The following is a 14,554-nucleotide window of genomic DNA, read 5'->3' on the forward strand; positions in this document are numbered from 1 at the left end:
GTGGTCATAAAGTTTTTGCTCATGAGTATATTGTGCAAATCAGGGGTACACTCTACTGTATCATATATTAAGGTTTCTTTCCTTTTGATTCATAGATGGTTGTATCATCTGCCTATATTATATGCAACATCTCTATGGGATAAATGTGTAGGAGTTTGAAGAATATTGATAGTTCTGCTTTCAGAAATGGTTTCTGATGTTTTCTAAGCAGTTTCTTCTGAGATGTTTGGCATCTTTCTTTGTCTGTATGCTAGTTAATACTTTCAGCGTTTCAGTTACATCTTCTCATCAGTCAGAGAGACCTGCACTCCAAATATTTGTGAGAAATGGGTTACTCTTAACTGTAACTCAGACTCTTAACTGTAACTCATAAATCCTGCAGTCAAAGGATACCACACTTTCATGTTTCATGAAGCGCACAACTTTGCATTTCTCTACCTTAAAACCTAGTTACCTGTTTCTGTTTCAAATAGATATTTTTAAAGATCTTTACCTGGTACTATTTCCTCATGGATGCCTGCATAATCGAAAAGCTGGATACTGCAATTAGTATCCTACATTAAGTCATTAATGTATAAAGTGAACAGCAACAGTTCTAATACACGCTCCTGGGACACACCACATAATACTTCAATGACTCTTCATCCAGAATAATGTGCTGAGTCTGGCCAGCCAGGAAATTTTCATTTCAGTTGCAAATCTGGTTAGTTAGACATTCCAAAAAAATTATTTTCTTAGGAGGCATGAATGTGTATTAAAATTCAAGTTTTTCAACAGTCTAAACCACTGAAACAACCTGGTTTCCTCAATCTCATGCATCAAGAGGGTGAGTTGACTTTCACACAATCTATGTTTCAGGACTGATTTTGGTTCCCACAGAGAAGGTTATTTTATTATATGTAGGTATTAATATCTGAACTCATAAATGTTCCAAGATTCTTCTACATGGAGGTAAGGAAAGGGCCAATATTCAAATAATGCAACACATTCAAATGATTTCAATTTTAAAATACTGCATCAAAATTTTGCTTCTAAGGAAGTGGGGAAGTAGCAATTTGTGAACAGCAAGACCTGAACCTGCACATAATTTTGTTTGAAGTAGTTGCAGAACAAATAAAGTTCATATCAGAAAAATGCCTTCTACTAGGCATACATCAATCACTAAACACTAGTACTGAAAGCTTTTTATTGGAATTTTGGGTGTTGTTATATAATGCCACAGAGAAATCCACTGTTGTAATAATACCAGGTGGCTTAAGACAATACAATGGCTGTATAAGAAGTTCTCATGAGATTATGAGGACAAATAATTCTTCAGTTTCATGAAACAATCCAACAAGGTGCAATGAAATCTCAGCCAAATTGACAGACTATGTTTGATGAAATATACCCATTGACAGGTTGCTGCTGCAGTGGTCCTCAGTCCTGAGACTGGTTTGATGCAGCTCTCCATGCTAATCTATCATGTGCAAGCTCCTTCATCTCCCAGTACCTACTGCAACCTACATCCTTCTGAATGTGCTTGGTGTATTCATCTCTTGGTCTCCCTCTACGATTTTTACCCTCCACGCTGCCCTCCAATGCTACATTTGTGATCCCTTGATGCCTCAGGACATGTCCTACCAACCGATCCCTTCTTCTAGTCAAGTTGTGCTACAAACTTCTCTTCTCCCCAATCCTATTCAATACCTCCTCATTGGTTACGTGATCTACCCACCTAATCTTCAACATTCTTCTGTAGCGCCACATTTCGAAAGCTTCTATTCTCTTCTTGTCAAAACTAGTTATCGTCCATGTTTCACTTCCATACATGGCTAGACTCCATACAAATACTTTCAGAAATGACTTCCTGACACTTAAATCTATACTCGATGTTAAAAAATTTCTCTTCTTCATAAACGCTTTCCTTGCCATTGCCAGTCTACATTTTATATCCTCTCAACTTTGACCATCATCAGTTATTTTGCTCCCCAAATCGCAAAACTCCTTCACTACTTTAAGTGTCACATTTCCTAATCTAATTCCGTCAGCATCACCCGACTTCATTCGACTACATTCCATTATCCTCGTTTTGCTTTTGTTGATGTCCATCTTACACACTCCTTTCATGACACTGTCCATTCTGTTCAACTGCACTTCCAAGTCCTTTGCTGTCTCTGACAGAATTACAATGCCATCGGCGAACCTCAAAGTTTTATTTCTTCTCCCTGAATTTTACTACCTACTCCGAATTTTTCTTTTGTTTCCTTCACTGCTTGCTCAATATACAGATTGAATAACATCGGGGAGAGGCGACAACCCTGTCTCACTCCCTTCCCAACCACTGCTTCCCTTTCATGTCCCTCGACTCTTATAACTGCCATCTGGTTTCTGTACAAATTGTAAATAGCCTTTCGCTCCCTGTATTTTACCCCTGCCACCTTTAGAATTTGAAAGAGAGTATTCCGGTCAACATTGTCAAAAGCTTTCTCTAAGTCTACAAATGCTAGAAACATAGGTTTGCCTTTCCTTAATCTTTCTTCTAAGATAAGTCGTAAGGTCAGTATTGCCTCACGTGTTCCAATATTCCTACGGAATCCAAACTGATCTTCCCCGAGGTCGGCTTCTACCAGTTTTTCCATTCGTCTGTAAATAATTCGTGTTAGTATTTTGCAGCTGTGACTTATTAAACTGATAGTTCAGTAATTTTCACATCTGTCAATACCTGCTTTCTTTGGGATTGGAATTATTATATTCTTCTTGAAGTCTGAGGGTATTTCGCCTGTCTCGTACATCTTGCTCACCAGATGGTAGAGTTTTGTCAGGACTGGCTCTCCCAAGGCCGCCAGTAGTTCCAATGGGTGGTGTCTACTCCTGGGGCCTTGTTTCGACTCAGGTCTTTCAGTGCTCTGTCAAACTCTTCACGCAGTATCGTATCTCCTATTTCATCTTCATCTACATCCTCTTCCATTTCTATAATATTGTCCTCAAGTGCATCGCCCTTGTATAGACCCTCTATATACTCCTTCCACCTTTCTGCTTTCCCCTCTTTGCTTAGAACTGGGTTTCCATCTAAGCTCTTGATATTCATACAAGTGGCTCTCTTTTCTCCAAAGGTCTCTTTAATTTTCCTGTAGGCAGTATCTATCTTACCCCTAGTGAGATAAGCCTCTACATCCTTACATTTGTCCTCTAGCCATGCCTGCTTAGCCATTTTGCACTTCCTGTCGATCTCATTTTTGAGACGTTTGTATTCCTTTTTGCCTGCTTCATTTACTGCATTTTTATATTTTCTCCTTTCATCAATTAAATTCAATATTTCTTCTGTTACCCAAGGATTTTTACCTACTTGATCGTCTGCTGCCTTCACTATTTCGTCCCTCAGAGCTACCCATTCGTCTTCTACTGTATTTCTTTCCCCGATTCCTGTCAATAGTTCCCTTATGCTCTCCCTGAAACTCTGTACAACCTCTGGTTTAGTCAGTTTATCCAGGTCCCATCTCCTTAAATTCCCACCTTTTTGCAGTTTCTTAAGTTTTAATCTACAGTTCATAACCAATAGATTGTGGTCAGAGTCCACATCTGCCCCTGGAAATGTCCTACAATTTAAAACCTGGTTCCTAAATCTCTGTCTTACCATTATATAATCTATCTGATACCGTTTAGTATCTCCAGGATTCTTCCATGTATACAACCTTCTTTTATGATTCTTGAACCAAGTGTTAGCTATGATTAAGTTATGCTCTGTGCAAAATTCGACCAGGCGGCTTCCTCTTTCATTTCTTAGCCCCAATCCATATTCACCTACTATGTTTCCTTCACTCCCTTTTCCTATTGTCGAATTCCAGTCACCCATGACTATTAAATTTTTGCCTTCCTTCACTACCTGAATAATTTCTTTTATCTCATCATACATTTCTTCAATTTCTTCGTCATCTGCAGAGCTAGTTGGCATATAAACTTGTACTACTGTAGTAGGCATGGGCTTCGTGTCTATCTTGGCCACCATAATGCGTTCACTATGCTGTTTGTAGTAGCTTACCCACATTCCTATTTTTTTATTCATTATTAAACCTACTCCTGCATTACCCCAATTTGATTTTGTATTTATAACCCTGTATTCACCTGACCAGAAGTCTTGTTCCTCCTGCCACCGAACTTCACTAATTCCCACTATATCTAACTTTAACCTATCCATGTCCCTTTTTAAATTTTCTAACCTACCTGCCCGATTAAGGGATCTGACATTCCACGCTCAGATCCGCAGAATGCCAGTTTTCTTTCTCCTGATAACGACGTCCTCTTGGGTAGTCCCCACCCGGAGATCCGAATGGGGGACTATTTTATCTCCGGAATATTTTACCCAAGAGGACACCATCATCATTTAACCATACAGTAAAGCTGCATGCCCTCGGGAAAAATTACAGCTTTAGTTTCCCCTTGCTTTCAGCCGTTCGCAGTACCACAACAGCAAGGCCGTTTTGGTTAATGTTACAAGGCCTGATCAGTCCATCATCCAGACTGTTGCCCCTGCAACTACTGAAAAGGCTGCAGCCCCTCTTCAGCAACCACACATTTGTCTGGCCTCTCAACAGATACCCCTCCGTTGTGGTTGCACCTACGGTACAGCTATCTGTATCGTTGAGGCACGCAAGCCTCCCCACCAACGGCAAGGTCCATGGTTCACGGAGGGAGGCATTGACAGGTAAAACGTTCAAATTGTAGACCACTGTTGTTGCAGATAATTTTTGCCAAACAACTGAACTGTAATGCAAACAATTGTACTACAAGATGAGGGCAATGTATTAGAAAATAACGAGCACATAAGGTCGATTGTTGTAGTGAAAGCAAAGTGCTGAGTTCAGTTTTTTGAGAGTATTATATGAAAATGTAGCTCATCCATAAAGGAAACTGCTAGTCGAACATTAGTGCAACCCACCCTTGAATACTGCTTATTTGAGAACCTCATCATGTCAAATCAATGAAGGACTTTGAAGCAATGTAGATGAATGCTGCTAAATTTGTTACTAGTAGGTTTCATCAACAAACAATTTTTACAGAGGTGCTTCATGAACACAAATGAGAATCCCTGGAGGGAACATTATGTTCTTCACATGGAACACTATTGAGAAAATTTAGAGAATCGGTATTTGTGGCAACTGCATAACTATTCTACCACCATCGATGTACATTTCATGTAAGGACCGCGAAGACAGGATAAGAGAAATTAGGGCTCATACAGAAAAATATACACAGTCTTTTTGCCTTTGCTCCATTAGTGAATGGAACAGACAAGGGAATGACAATCAGTAGTGCAAGGTACCATCTGCCACGTACCGTATGGTGGCTTATGATATATGTATGTAGATGTAGAGACTGCATATCAATATGGGGTGAGATAGCTGCTGTAGATATTTGGATAACTTTAAAACTCCAACAGAAAGTCATTAGATAGTAAACCTAAAACCTTGGAAAACTATGAAAGTAAATCTAAATAAACAGTCCCTATGTCTTTTTTGGGGAAGTGCTCTACGGAGAGCGCTATCCAAGCACGGCTCACAAAAAGCCCTCACAATTTTACTTCTGCTAAGATGAGATAATGGCTGAGGTAATACTGTGAGCGAGGAAGGGAAGGAGTCATGGTTGGATAGCTCAGTCCATAGAACACTTGTCTTTGAAATCGTAAGTCCCAAGTTTGAATGACAGTTTGGTGCATAGTTCTAATCAGTCAGGAAGTTTCAAATCAGCACACACTCTGCTAGAAGCAATCATTTCTGGACGCAATCCCTCAGGCTGTGACTAAGCCGTGTCTCCACATTATCCTTTCTTCCAACAGTGATAGTCCCTAATGAGGTATGCAGGAGAACTTCTGTGAAATTTAGAAGGTAAGTGACGATTTACTAGCAGAAGTAAAACTGTGAGGTATGGCCGTTAGTAGTGCTTGGATAGCTCAGCTGGTAGAGCACTCACTCACAAAGGGCAAAGGTCCCAGGTTTGTGCCCTGGTCCAACACACAGTTTTAATCTACCACAAAGTTTCAATCAGTGCACACTTCACTGCAGACTGAAAATTCATTATGGAAGCTGTACCTGTTTCCATGCATATATGAGATAATTCGCTTTATAATATTAAATAGAACACCACCGTTAAAAAAGGACTTTAATGAACAGAACACAAAGCTAGAGAAAATTATTATGTCTGTAGAAAAATGCTTAAAACAACAGAGAAGGACCCTATGAAATAAGGAAGCTTGTTGTATAACAGACTTTCAATTAGCATAAAGAGTATAAAAGAATTGACTAGCTTCACAAATAAATTAAAAGATCATCTCCTCTTTGGATGTTGGTACAGTTTAAGGTGGAGGAATACTTGCAAGCAAATTAATAAAATATTCATATAAATGCCATTCACTTTTTACACAACAAACTCACAACCAACATAAAATAGAGAGGACATCACTATTCACAAATCAATTAAAATGTCACTTTCGATCGTTGAGAGAAGCTGGCAGTAAACCTCAAGAATAAAATTCAGAAGTACACAAATTAGAACAGACAATTACTTCCTATATCCTTTTTGTTTCTATATGAGAATATTCCTGTTGGCCTTTTCTGTCTCTGTTTCATGCACACATGGAAACCAACATCCTGAGAGGGGAGAAATGAAAACAAGGAATGGTGCTATGAATATACAAGAGACTGTGTATAGTTTGAGTGAAAAAACAGCATCGTTGTGCTAATTCACTTAAATTATAATTCTGCACAGCTGGGCACTGGGGCCTTATTCAGTTTCAGCATCTGAGGTGCTTTCAGCAACACTAGCACTGATTGCTAGGTCACTCAGCACTGGCATGGCTTTTGATTTTCGCATTTTTCAAGAGTAGATTGTGTGTGTGTGTGTGTGTGTGTGTGTGTGTGTGTGTGTGTGAGAGAGAGAGAGAGAGAGAGAGAGAGAGAGAGAGAGAGAGAGAGAGAGAGAGACAGCTATTACACAAAAATTAATTCCAAATAGACACAGGGAGAGCATATTAACAGGATCTTTAACATGGCCAAAAATCACAAACAAAATGGAAATTATTAAAATTCACTTCACAATTATAAACTTACCTGTCAAAGCTGCCAACTACAACAGACTGCCCACTTGGGCTGCAGCATGCAATGGTGAAATCCTTCTCAGTACTGTCACGTAAGTAATCAAATTGTGTGGCCACCTGTCCATCTTTGCTGTAAATAGTGATCTTCTTGTCAGATCCACCAGCTAGTATATGATTATTGGGCCATGCTAAGGCATAAGGTGGAACAGGATGCATCACAACTCTTCCCTGCCAACACAAGGACAAGCAAAGTTTACTGATGCTACCAGAAATCTTCAAGGCGTAATAGAAATTTAACGTGGTGCAATGAAATAGCACACGCACATTTAAAGTAGTCCTTTGCCTGTCATGGAAAACACACACACACACACAAACACACACACACACACACACACATTTATTTATACACAAACAACTCACGCACACAACTGTCATCTCTGGGTGCTGTGGTCCATATACAACGAGCAGTGATCTTGGCTGGTGTACGAAGCGAGGGTATAGAAGAGGCATGTGACAGGGAGAGGAGAGGAGGGACAGCATGCTAGGGATGGGTATGTGCAGGGTACTGTCAAGGGTCATGGCAAGGTCAGCATCAGGGGGTCATGCTGTGTGTAAAAATGGGAGAGGAGAGAAGCAGAGAAGAGGAAAGGACTATGCATGTGTGCTGGGAGAATAGTAGGTATGTGTAAGGCTGGAAATAGTAAAGGTTTATGCCAGGGCGATACAGGAATGAACATTATATTATAGGGAGAGTGCCCATCTGCACAATTAATAAAAGCTGGTGTTGGTGGGAAGACTCCATTTGGCACAGGTTGTGAAGCAGTTTTTGAAGTTTCTCAGCAACTGGATGGTCCAGCTGTCTCCTGCGCATAGCTGGCTGTGGCCACTCGTGCAGACAGATTAGTGGTCATGTTCACATAGAATGCCACAGAGCATTTGCGGCCAAGTTGGTAAATCACACAGATACTTTCACAGATGGCCCTATATTTGATGAGGTACAAGATAACTGCAGCAGGACTGCAGTGTGTAGTAGTGGGAGGATGGTGGTACAGGTCTTGCATCTATGTCTGTTACATGGTTACAAGCTGTGAGGCAAGGGATTGGGAGCAGGCCTCGAATGGAGACAAACAAGGATATTACATACATTAGGTGAGCAACCTGCCATGGCTCATGAGGGAAACAGTCCACATGGGAAAAATATATCTAAAAATAAAGATGATGTAACTTAGCAAACGAAAGCATTGGTATGTTGATAGACACACAAACACACACACAAAATTCAAGCTTTCGCAACCAATGGTTGCTTCTTCAGGAAAGAGGGAAGGAGAGGGAAAGACGAAAGGATGTGGGTTTTAAGGGAGAGGGTAAGGGGTCATTCCAATCCTGGGAGCGGAAAGACTTACCTTAGGGGGAAAAAAAGACAGGTATACACTCGTGCACACACACATATCCATCCGCAGGTGAGAGGAACAAGGAAGAAGTGCAGCGGAGGGACTGGTGAAGGGAAGGAAGGACTATGGATATGGAAGGGAGGGGCAGCAAGGAGATAAATGTGGCATTCAAGAGCTCACCCGGAAACAATATAGCACACAATGATTTAGAAGATGTCGGTTTAGGGGAGAGGACAAGAGCAGGATAGAAGAGGGAGGCTGTACAAAGAACAGTTTGAGTGTGACAATACTACATTTAGGGACGATCTAGAGGAATCCTTCCTAACCACTCACCTCATAGCTCTCTTGTCTGGTATAGGTTTGTTGATGACTACCCATTACCTGCAACTGCATTCACATCAGCTGTTTTGCTATGGTGAGTGATGGTCAATATACAAACTATTGTACATACTATTTTAGTATGTCGGTTGCCCTCATGTGTCTGTCTGTTCGGGTAAGCACAACTCGTGACATGCACTCCTCTCCCATCACCCAACTGCCCCAATCCATGACAATGTGGTATTAGCAGCATCATTGCCAAGAGGTGCATGTGGAGGGGCATGGGCAGGAGCTTTGTGCAATTGAAGTAGCTATACATTATACAACATGTGCATTATGCAACAAATTTAATAGTCTTTGAATACAGTTTATGTTTACTGACGGAAAAAAAAGATGTTCCATTCCTATTTCACCTCTTAGGGGTTGATATTTCTCCCCCTTCCCTAACCCTCCACAAAGTAGCCTAAATTCTTCCTCATGGTTCAAGTTGTCCTCATGGTTCAAGCTATCTCCATACCAAACTTCAACACAATCACTTTTTTGGTTTAGTCCTGTGTTTGCATGAGTGTGTGTGTGTGTGTGTGTGTGTGTGTGTGTGTGTGTGTGTGCGACTCAGCATCTCTGTATGAGGTTAAAGTAAAGTATGATTTCCATTTATTTTGTTGTTACTGATCTGGTGAATCTAATAAAATATGTTCCAGACATGTGTCTGAAGTAGTTTTCCAGAACATCCAGAGAAGCAAAGAAGTAATTTTGTTAAATTTTTAATTTATTAACTACTTGGCCCAATTTGTTTTTTAAATTCCAGAGAATTGCACAAAGTTTTCAACAGAAGTTGTAGAGAATTTAATTTTGGGAAAACAATAGTAATAACATTAACTGAAACTGTATGAATGTGTCAGATTATCTGCTTTTATTAATACCATAGCACACATGAATTCATGTTAAACCGAAAAAGAAAGGCTCAGTGTTAAGGAAGCTGTACAGTGTACATACAGTCTTACAATACATTCACAAAAACACAATTCATTCACAAAAACATTTCTACTTTCTTAAAGGAAAGTAAACAAATTTACTTGTATAATAATATTTGCTTCTCTGGGTGTTCTGGAAAACTACTGCAGAAACCCATCTGGGACATGTTTTGTTAAGATTCGCCAGACCAATAAGAACAAAAATAAATGGAAATCATGCTTTACTTTAACCTCGTACAGTTTTGCAATGGTTTCATATTAACGAAGTTGCGAAATTTCAGGCAAAATCTTTTGTTGGCTGTAACTCCGTAACTGAACATTTGCAGTTTATACAAACTTTTTTCTTTTGATTTACTTGTACAATAACGTATTAAAATATTTACATATCTTCATGAATCACCCTGTATATTAATGTAGCTGAAACTTACTAATATGCAGTTTTTATTCTTAAGAAGAAAAACTATCATTTTCTCCAGATGTTCTAAGAACAAGATTTAATTGCAGTTGAGAAGTCAGTAAACATTCACAGCTATATTTTCTATATATCAGTAACAATACAGTTGCACCCTACGCTTGGGGTTCACCACAGCGCTCATTTACATTTCATAGTTTCATTTCAATCTTTCATTAATTTATGCAAGAGATACACTACCATGTGCTGCAGTGTTTGGTAATGAGGCCATTGTTATTTAATGTGTTTGTTAATAATATAGTTGTTGAGGAGGAAGAAAAGAAAATATTGTATGCTGATGACATGACAATACTAAATAGTGACCAAAATATGGAACAGCTTGAGAGAAGAGTTTACATATCTGCAAATGTCACAGCTCAATTGCTGTTGGAAAATGAACTGGTTATAAATCTAAAGACTACGTATGTAGTGTTTAAAAACAAGGAGAAGGCTGTAGACATGGATTTAGAGGTTGATGGAACAACGCTGGAAGAAGTAGAATCTGCTAGATTCTTAGGTATTCTTGTGGATAATGAACTGAAATGGAAAAAACATATTAATAATGTCTGTAAGAAAACGAGCTGTCATATTCTTAATGATGCAGCTATCACAGTATTCAGACAAGAACCTTCTGTGTACAGTGTACCATGGACTTTTCGAACCATACTTACAGTATGGAGTGACTGTGTGGGGAAACTCAAACAAGCAAGAGACAAAATGAGTGTTCACATTACAAAAAGAAGCAATTATGACCATTTTAAGAAGAAAGACCTCTGAAACGCGCAGAAACTGTTTCAAGAAATTAGGTATCTTAACTTTTTTATTGTTGTATATAAACAAAACAATAATGTACATCACAAAAGGAAGTGTGGACTGGATTACAAATGCTAGTGTACACAACCACAATACAAGAAGGAAGAATGAAGTTCGGAGCATACACCACCGACTGGCAATGCTAGAAAAAGGACCGCAGTACTCTGGTATCAGACTACTAAGAAGTCTGCCTAAAGACCTGCAAGATAGTGTACTTGACAATGACTTTCTAAAGAAACTTAAAGACCATCTCATTGAAAAAGAGTTTTACAGTGTTGCAGAATACTTATGCCATTAAATTTGTATATAATGTTATTCATTATCAATGATGTAAAAATGTAAGCTAAAGGTGTAGAAAAATAAGTGATAATGAATGTTAATACTTTTGACATGTCCTATATTACAAGTTGGCAACGGCCTTGCCACAGTGGATACACCGGTTCCCGTGAGATCACCGAAGTTAAGCGCTGTCGGGCGTGGTTGGCACTTGGATGGGTGACCATCCAGGCCGCCATGTGCTGTTGCCATTTTTCGGGGTGCCCTCAGCCTCGTGATGCCAATTGAGGAGCTACTCAACCGAATTGTAGTGGCTTTATTCAAGAATACCATCATAACAACCGGGAGAGCGGTGTGCTGACCCCACGCCCCTCCTATCCGCATCCTCCACTGAGGATGACATGGTGGTCAGGTGGTCCCGGTAGGCCACTCATGACCTGAAGACGGAGTGCTTTTATATTACACGTACATTTACTGTGCACAATGTAACCTTACAGGATCAAATAAAATTCAATTCAATTCAATTTGCTCTGGAGTAATCTGACATTCATTCAGAACTATCTGGTGTGCTTGATTCCATTTCTTCTTAGGTAACTAATGCCTATCCATAAAAACCACAGTGTAATTTAAATTATCCAACCAGTATTGATTTCTAGGATTTTTTAAAATAATTGCACAGTAATATTCAGGGTCCATAAATTTATTTTGATGTAAGATGATATTAATGCTTCTATTTGTGAATTTTCATTAACAAATGTTGTGCTTGTTTCTCCCAGTTATTTCATATGATGTTCTTTTGGAAAGTGAATTATTTAGATGTGGATCAACTATGTAGTAGTTAGTCTCTTCACAATTTTCATTTTTGGACTGTTTTTCATACTGCAAAATAAATAGAAATGCTAGTGGCTTAGGCAGAATTGTTTAGGACTTTCTTCGTTTGTACATACTGCGTATGAAAATGCAACTTTTTTGTGAAGTGGAGTGAAAACCGAAGGATGTAAGCTTAGAGTTTAATGTCTCATCAAGTGAAAGTCAATATACTGGTTATGTATCGAGAGTCTGATGTGTGTGACAGTGATGAGTAACCACCAGAGAGATGGATCGATGTTCAAGAAGATGCAGAACATGGTGGTTTTCACTTTAGCATTAACACACTTAAATCACAAATCAAACAGGACAGAAATGCATCTGAATAACAGAATAAATTAGAATTACCTAGTAACAAACATGTCACAGATTTTTTGAATGAACTGCCCTCAAAAAGATAGCAACTCAATCTGGGTGATAGCGAGTGCACAGACAAACTGAACAGACAGAACGTCAGCAGAGGTAGTGAAATTCACGTGGAACTGTGGTAGCAAGTATCACAGATTTTCTATAAATTTATCTTGTATTTGTTAAATGAGATATAAAATACACATCTGAATCAATTATTCATTTGTAGCTTCCAAATCTGTACATCATTTCTCTGTCACCATATGTGAGCAGTAATCTCTTAGGGCAAATAGCGCACAGTATTATCAGTTGCTCACTCACCATTTTCTCCATTGCTGCATCTTCTGTGACATAGTAACGCACAACAGCACCATCTGCATGACCTGAGATGAATCCAGTTCCCTGAGAACTACATTGAATGGAAAGACATACAGATCAAAATATAGGCCTATGTTTCTTAAACAGTTTGAAACATGTCTGATTTATGAGAAAATACAACCAAATTTGCTTACTTTGCTGCAAGGGCAATTACATATGAGTCTGTGCTATACAATGGATGTGATTTATTGGTTTTGGCATTAGCTATTCGTACTTTCCCATCAGCTAGACCATAAATTATGGGACCACTGGTGAGCCAGATCAAACATGTTACAGCTGATTGCTGAGGGAATTTATTACAGATTACTTTCTTCTCTCCCCTGTAGAACATAAAAACATATTTAAAATCCAACAAATATCACAGTTCTAAGTCAAACAATGGAAAATGCAGGATGGGATATTATGAAAAGGATAGATTAGTGCTCAACATCATCACAGATCGAAATGTGTCATTTCCCAAAACTAATACAAGAATAACACATGCATTTTGGATCACCCACTTAGGGAGGGTTGTACTCACACAAAAATATATTAATGACATTTACAGTAATGAGATCATTATTATTATACCGATATCAGAAATGATCAATTCCTATTAACTAATACCACAAGAAACATGAAAAAATGTAACCAACAAGATGATAGAGTGACTGAGTTGCTATGTTTTGCGGCACTGGAGAGGTTTAGGGAAAGGGGTACATTTCAGAAAAGTCACCCAGAACCCCGGGTCAGGAGAGATTTACCAGAAGAGATGAGAAAGAAAGGTCATTCCTTGTCATTCTGTCCAGTAAGTCTCTCCTGACCCAGGATTCTAGGTGACTTTTCTGAATATGGCATTCTACATGTGTATTTGTTACTTCGAGGTGAAACTATCAATGTAACTGTAAACTGTGAGACGCTTATCACATTGTGTCATGGAGTACAGAACAAACGCTGCAGAAAACTCTCTAATGGTCTGGTTTTGATTCATGGTAATGACTGATTTCACACTACAAAAACTCTTACAGAACTTAGGTTGAAGCCAGTTTGACCATCGTCCGTAGACCCTTGACCATCTCTTTTTGCTTCTGAAAAGACTCCTTGGTGGTCAAAAATTCAGCAACGATGAAGAGCTTACACATGGATGACGATACAGACAGCAATGTTCCATGAGGAATGCATACAAAAAACTTGTGCCATGCTATGCAAGGGCCTACAAACTGCTGGGAGCTATGTAGAAAGATAGTCTAAGATTTGTAGTTTTTTTCCAATGAATTGTGTTTCTGTATCTGCACTTGTGTTGTTTTTATTACTATATGGAACTTACTTTCTGCATACACTTCATATTTAAACCTGAACAAGACTCTGCTAAAAATTTTTCAGCTCCACTGTGTTAAAACTCAGACGCCACCTTGATTTTGTAGTGCTCACCCAGTGCCATTCATGAATTAGTAAGACTGTCCCCTGAAAGCAAGGGGGAACTACAGCCGTACTATTTCCTGAGGGCATGCAGCTTTACTGTATGTTTAAATGATGATGGTATCCTTTTGGGTAAAATATTCCGGAGGTAAAATAGTCCCCCTTTCGGATCTCCAGGTGGGGACTACTCAAGAGGACGTTGCTATCAGCAGAAAGACAACTGGCGTTCTATGGGTTGAAGCATGGAATGTCAGATCCCTTAATCGGG

General features: G+C 39.2%; 1 protein-coding gene and 1 pseudogene across 1 annotated transcript in view; one reads left to right on the forward strand and one right to left on the reverse strand.

The window, feature by feature from the left end:
* Window positions 1-14,554, reverse strand: part of LOC126473704 (intraflagellar transport protein 172 homolog) — a 358,573-nt gene that overhangs the window by 256,295 nt on the left and 87,724 nt on the right. The window contains exons 6-8 of the mRNA XM_050100944.1: window positions 13,023-13,208; window positions 12,832-12,919; window positions 7,086-7,300 (exon numbers count right to left, since the gene is read on the reverse strand). Coding sequence (XP_049956901.1) covers window positions 7,086-7,300; window positions 12,832-12,919; window positions 13,023-13,208 — 489 coding nt within the window. The remainder of the gene's footprint in view (window positions 1-7,085; window positions 7,301-12,831; window positions 12,920-13,022; window positions 13,209-14,554) is intronic.
* Window positions 11,429-11,546, forward strand: LOC126475868 (5S ribosomal RNA; annotated as a pseudogene).

This window comes from Schistocerca serialis, chromosome 4 (assembly GCF_023864345.2).
Source record: "Schistocerca serialis cubense isolate TAMUIC-IGC-003099 chromosome 4, iqSchSeri2.2, whole genome shotgun sequence".
In the NCBI taxonomy this organism is placed as follows: Eukaryota; Metazoa; Arthropoda; class Insecta; order Orthoptera; family Acrididae; genus Schistocerca; species Schistocerca serialis.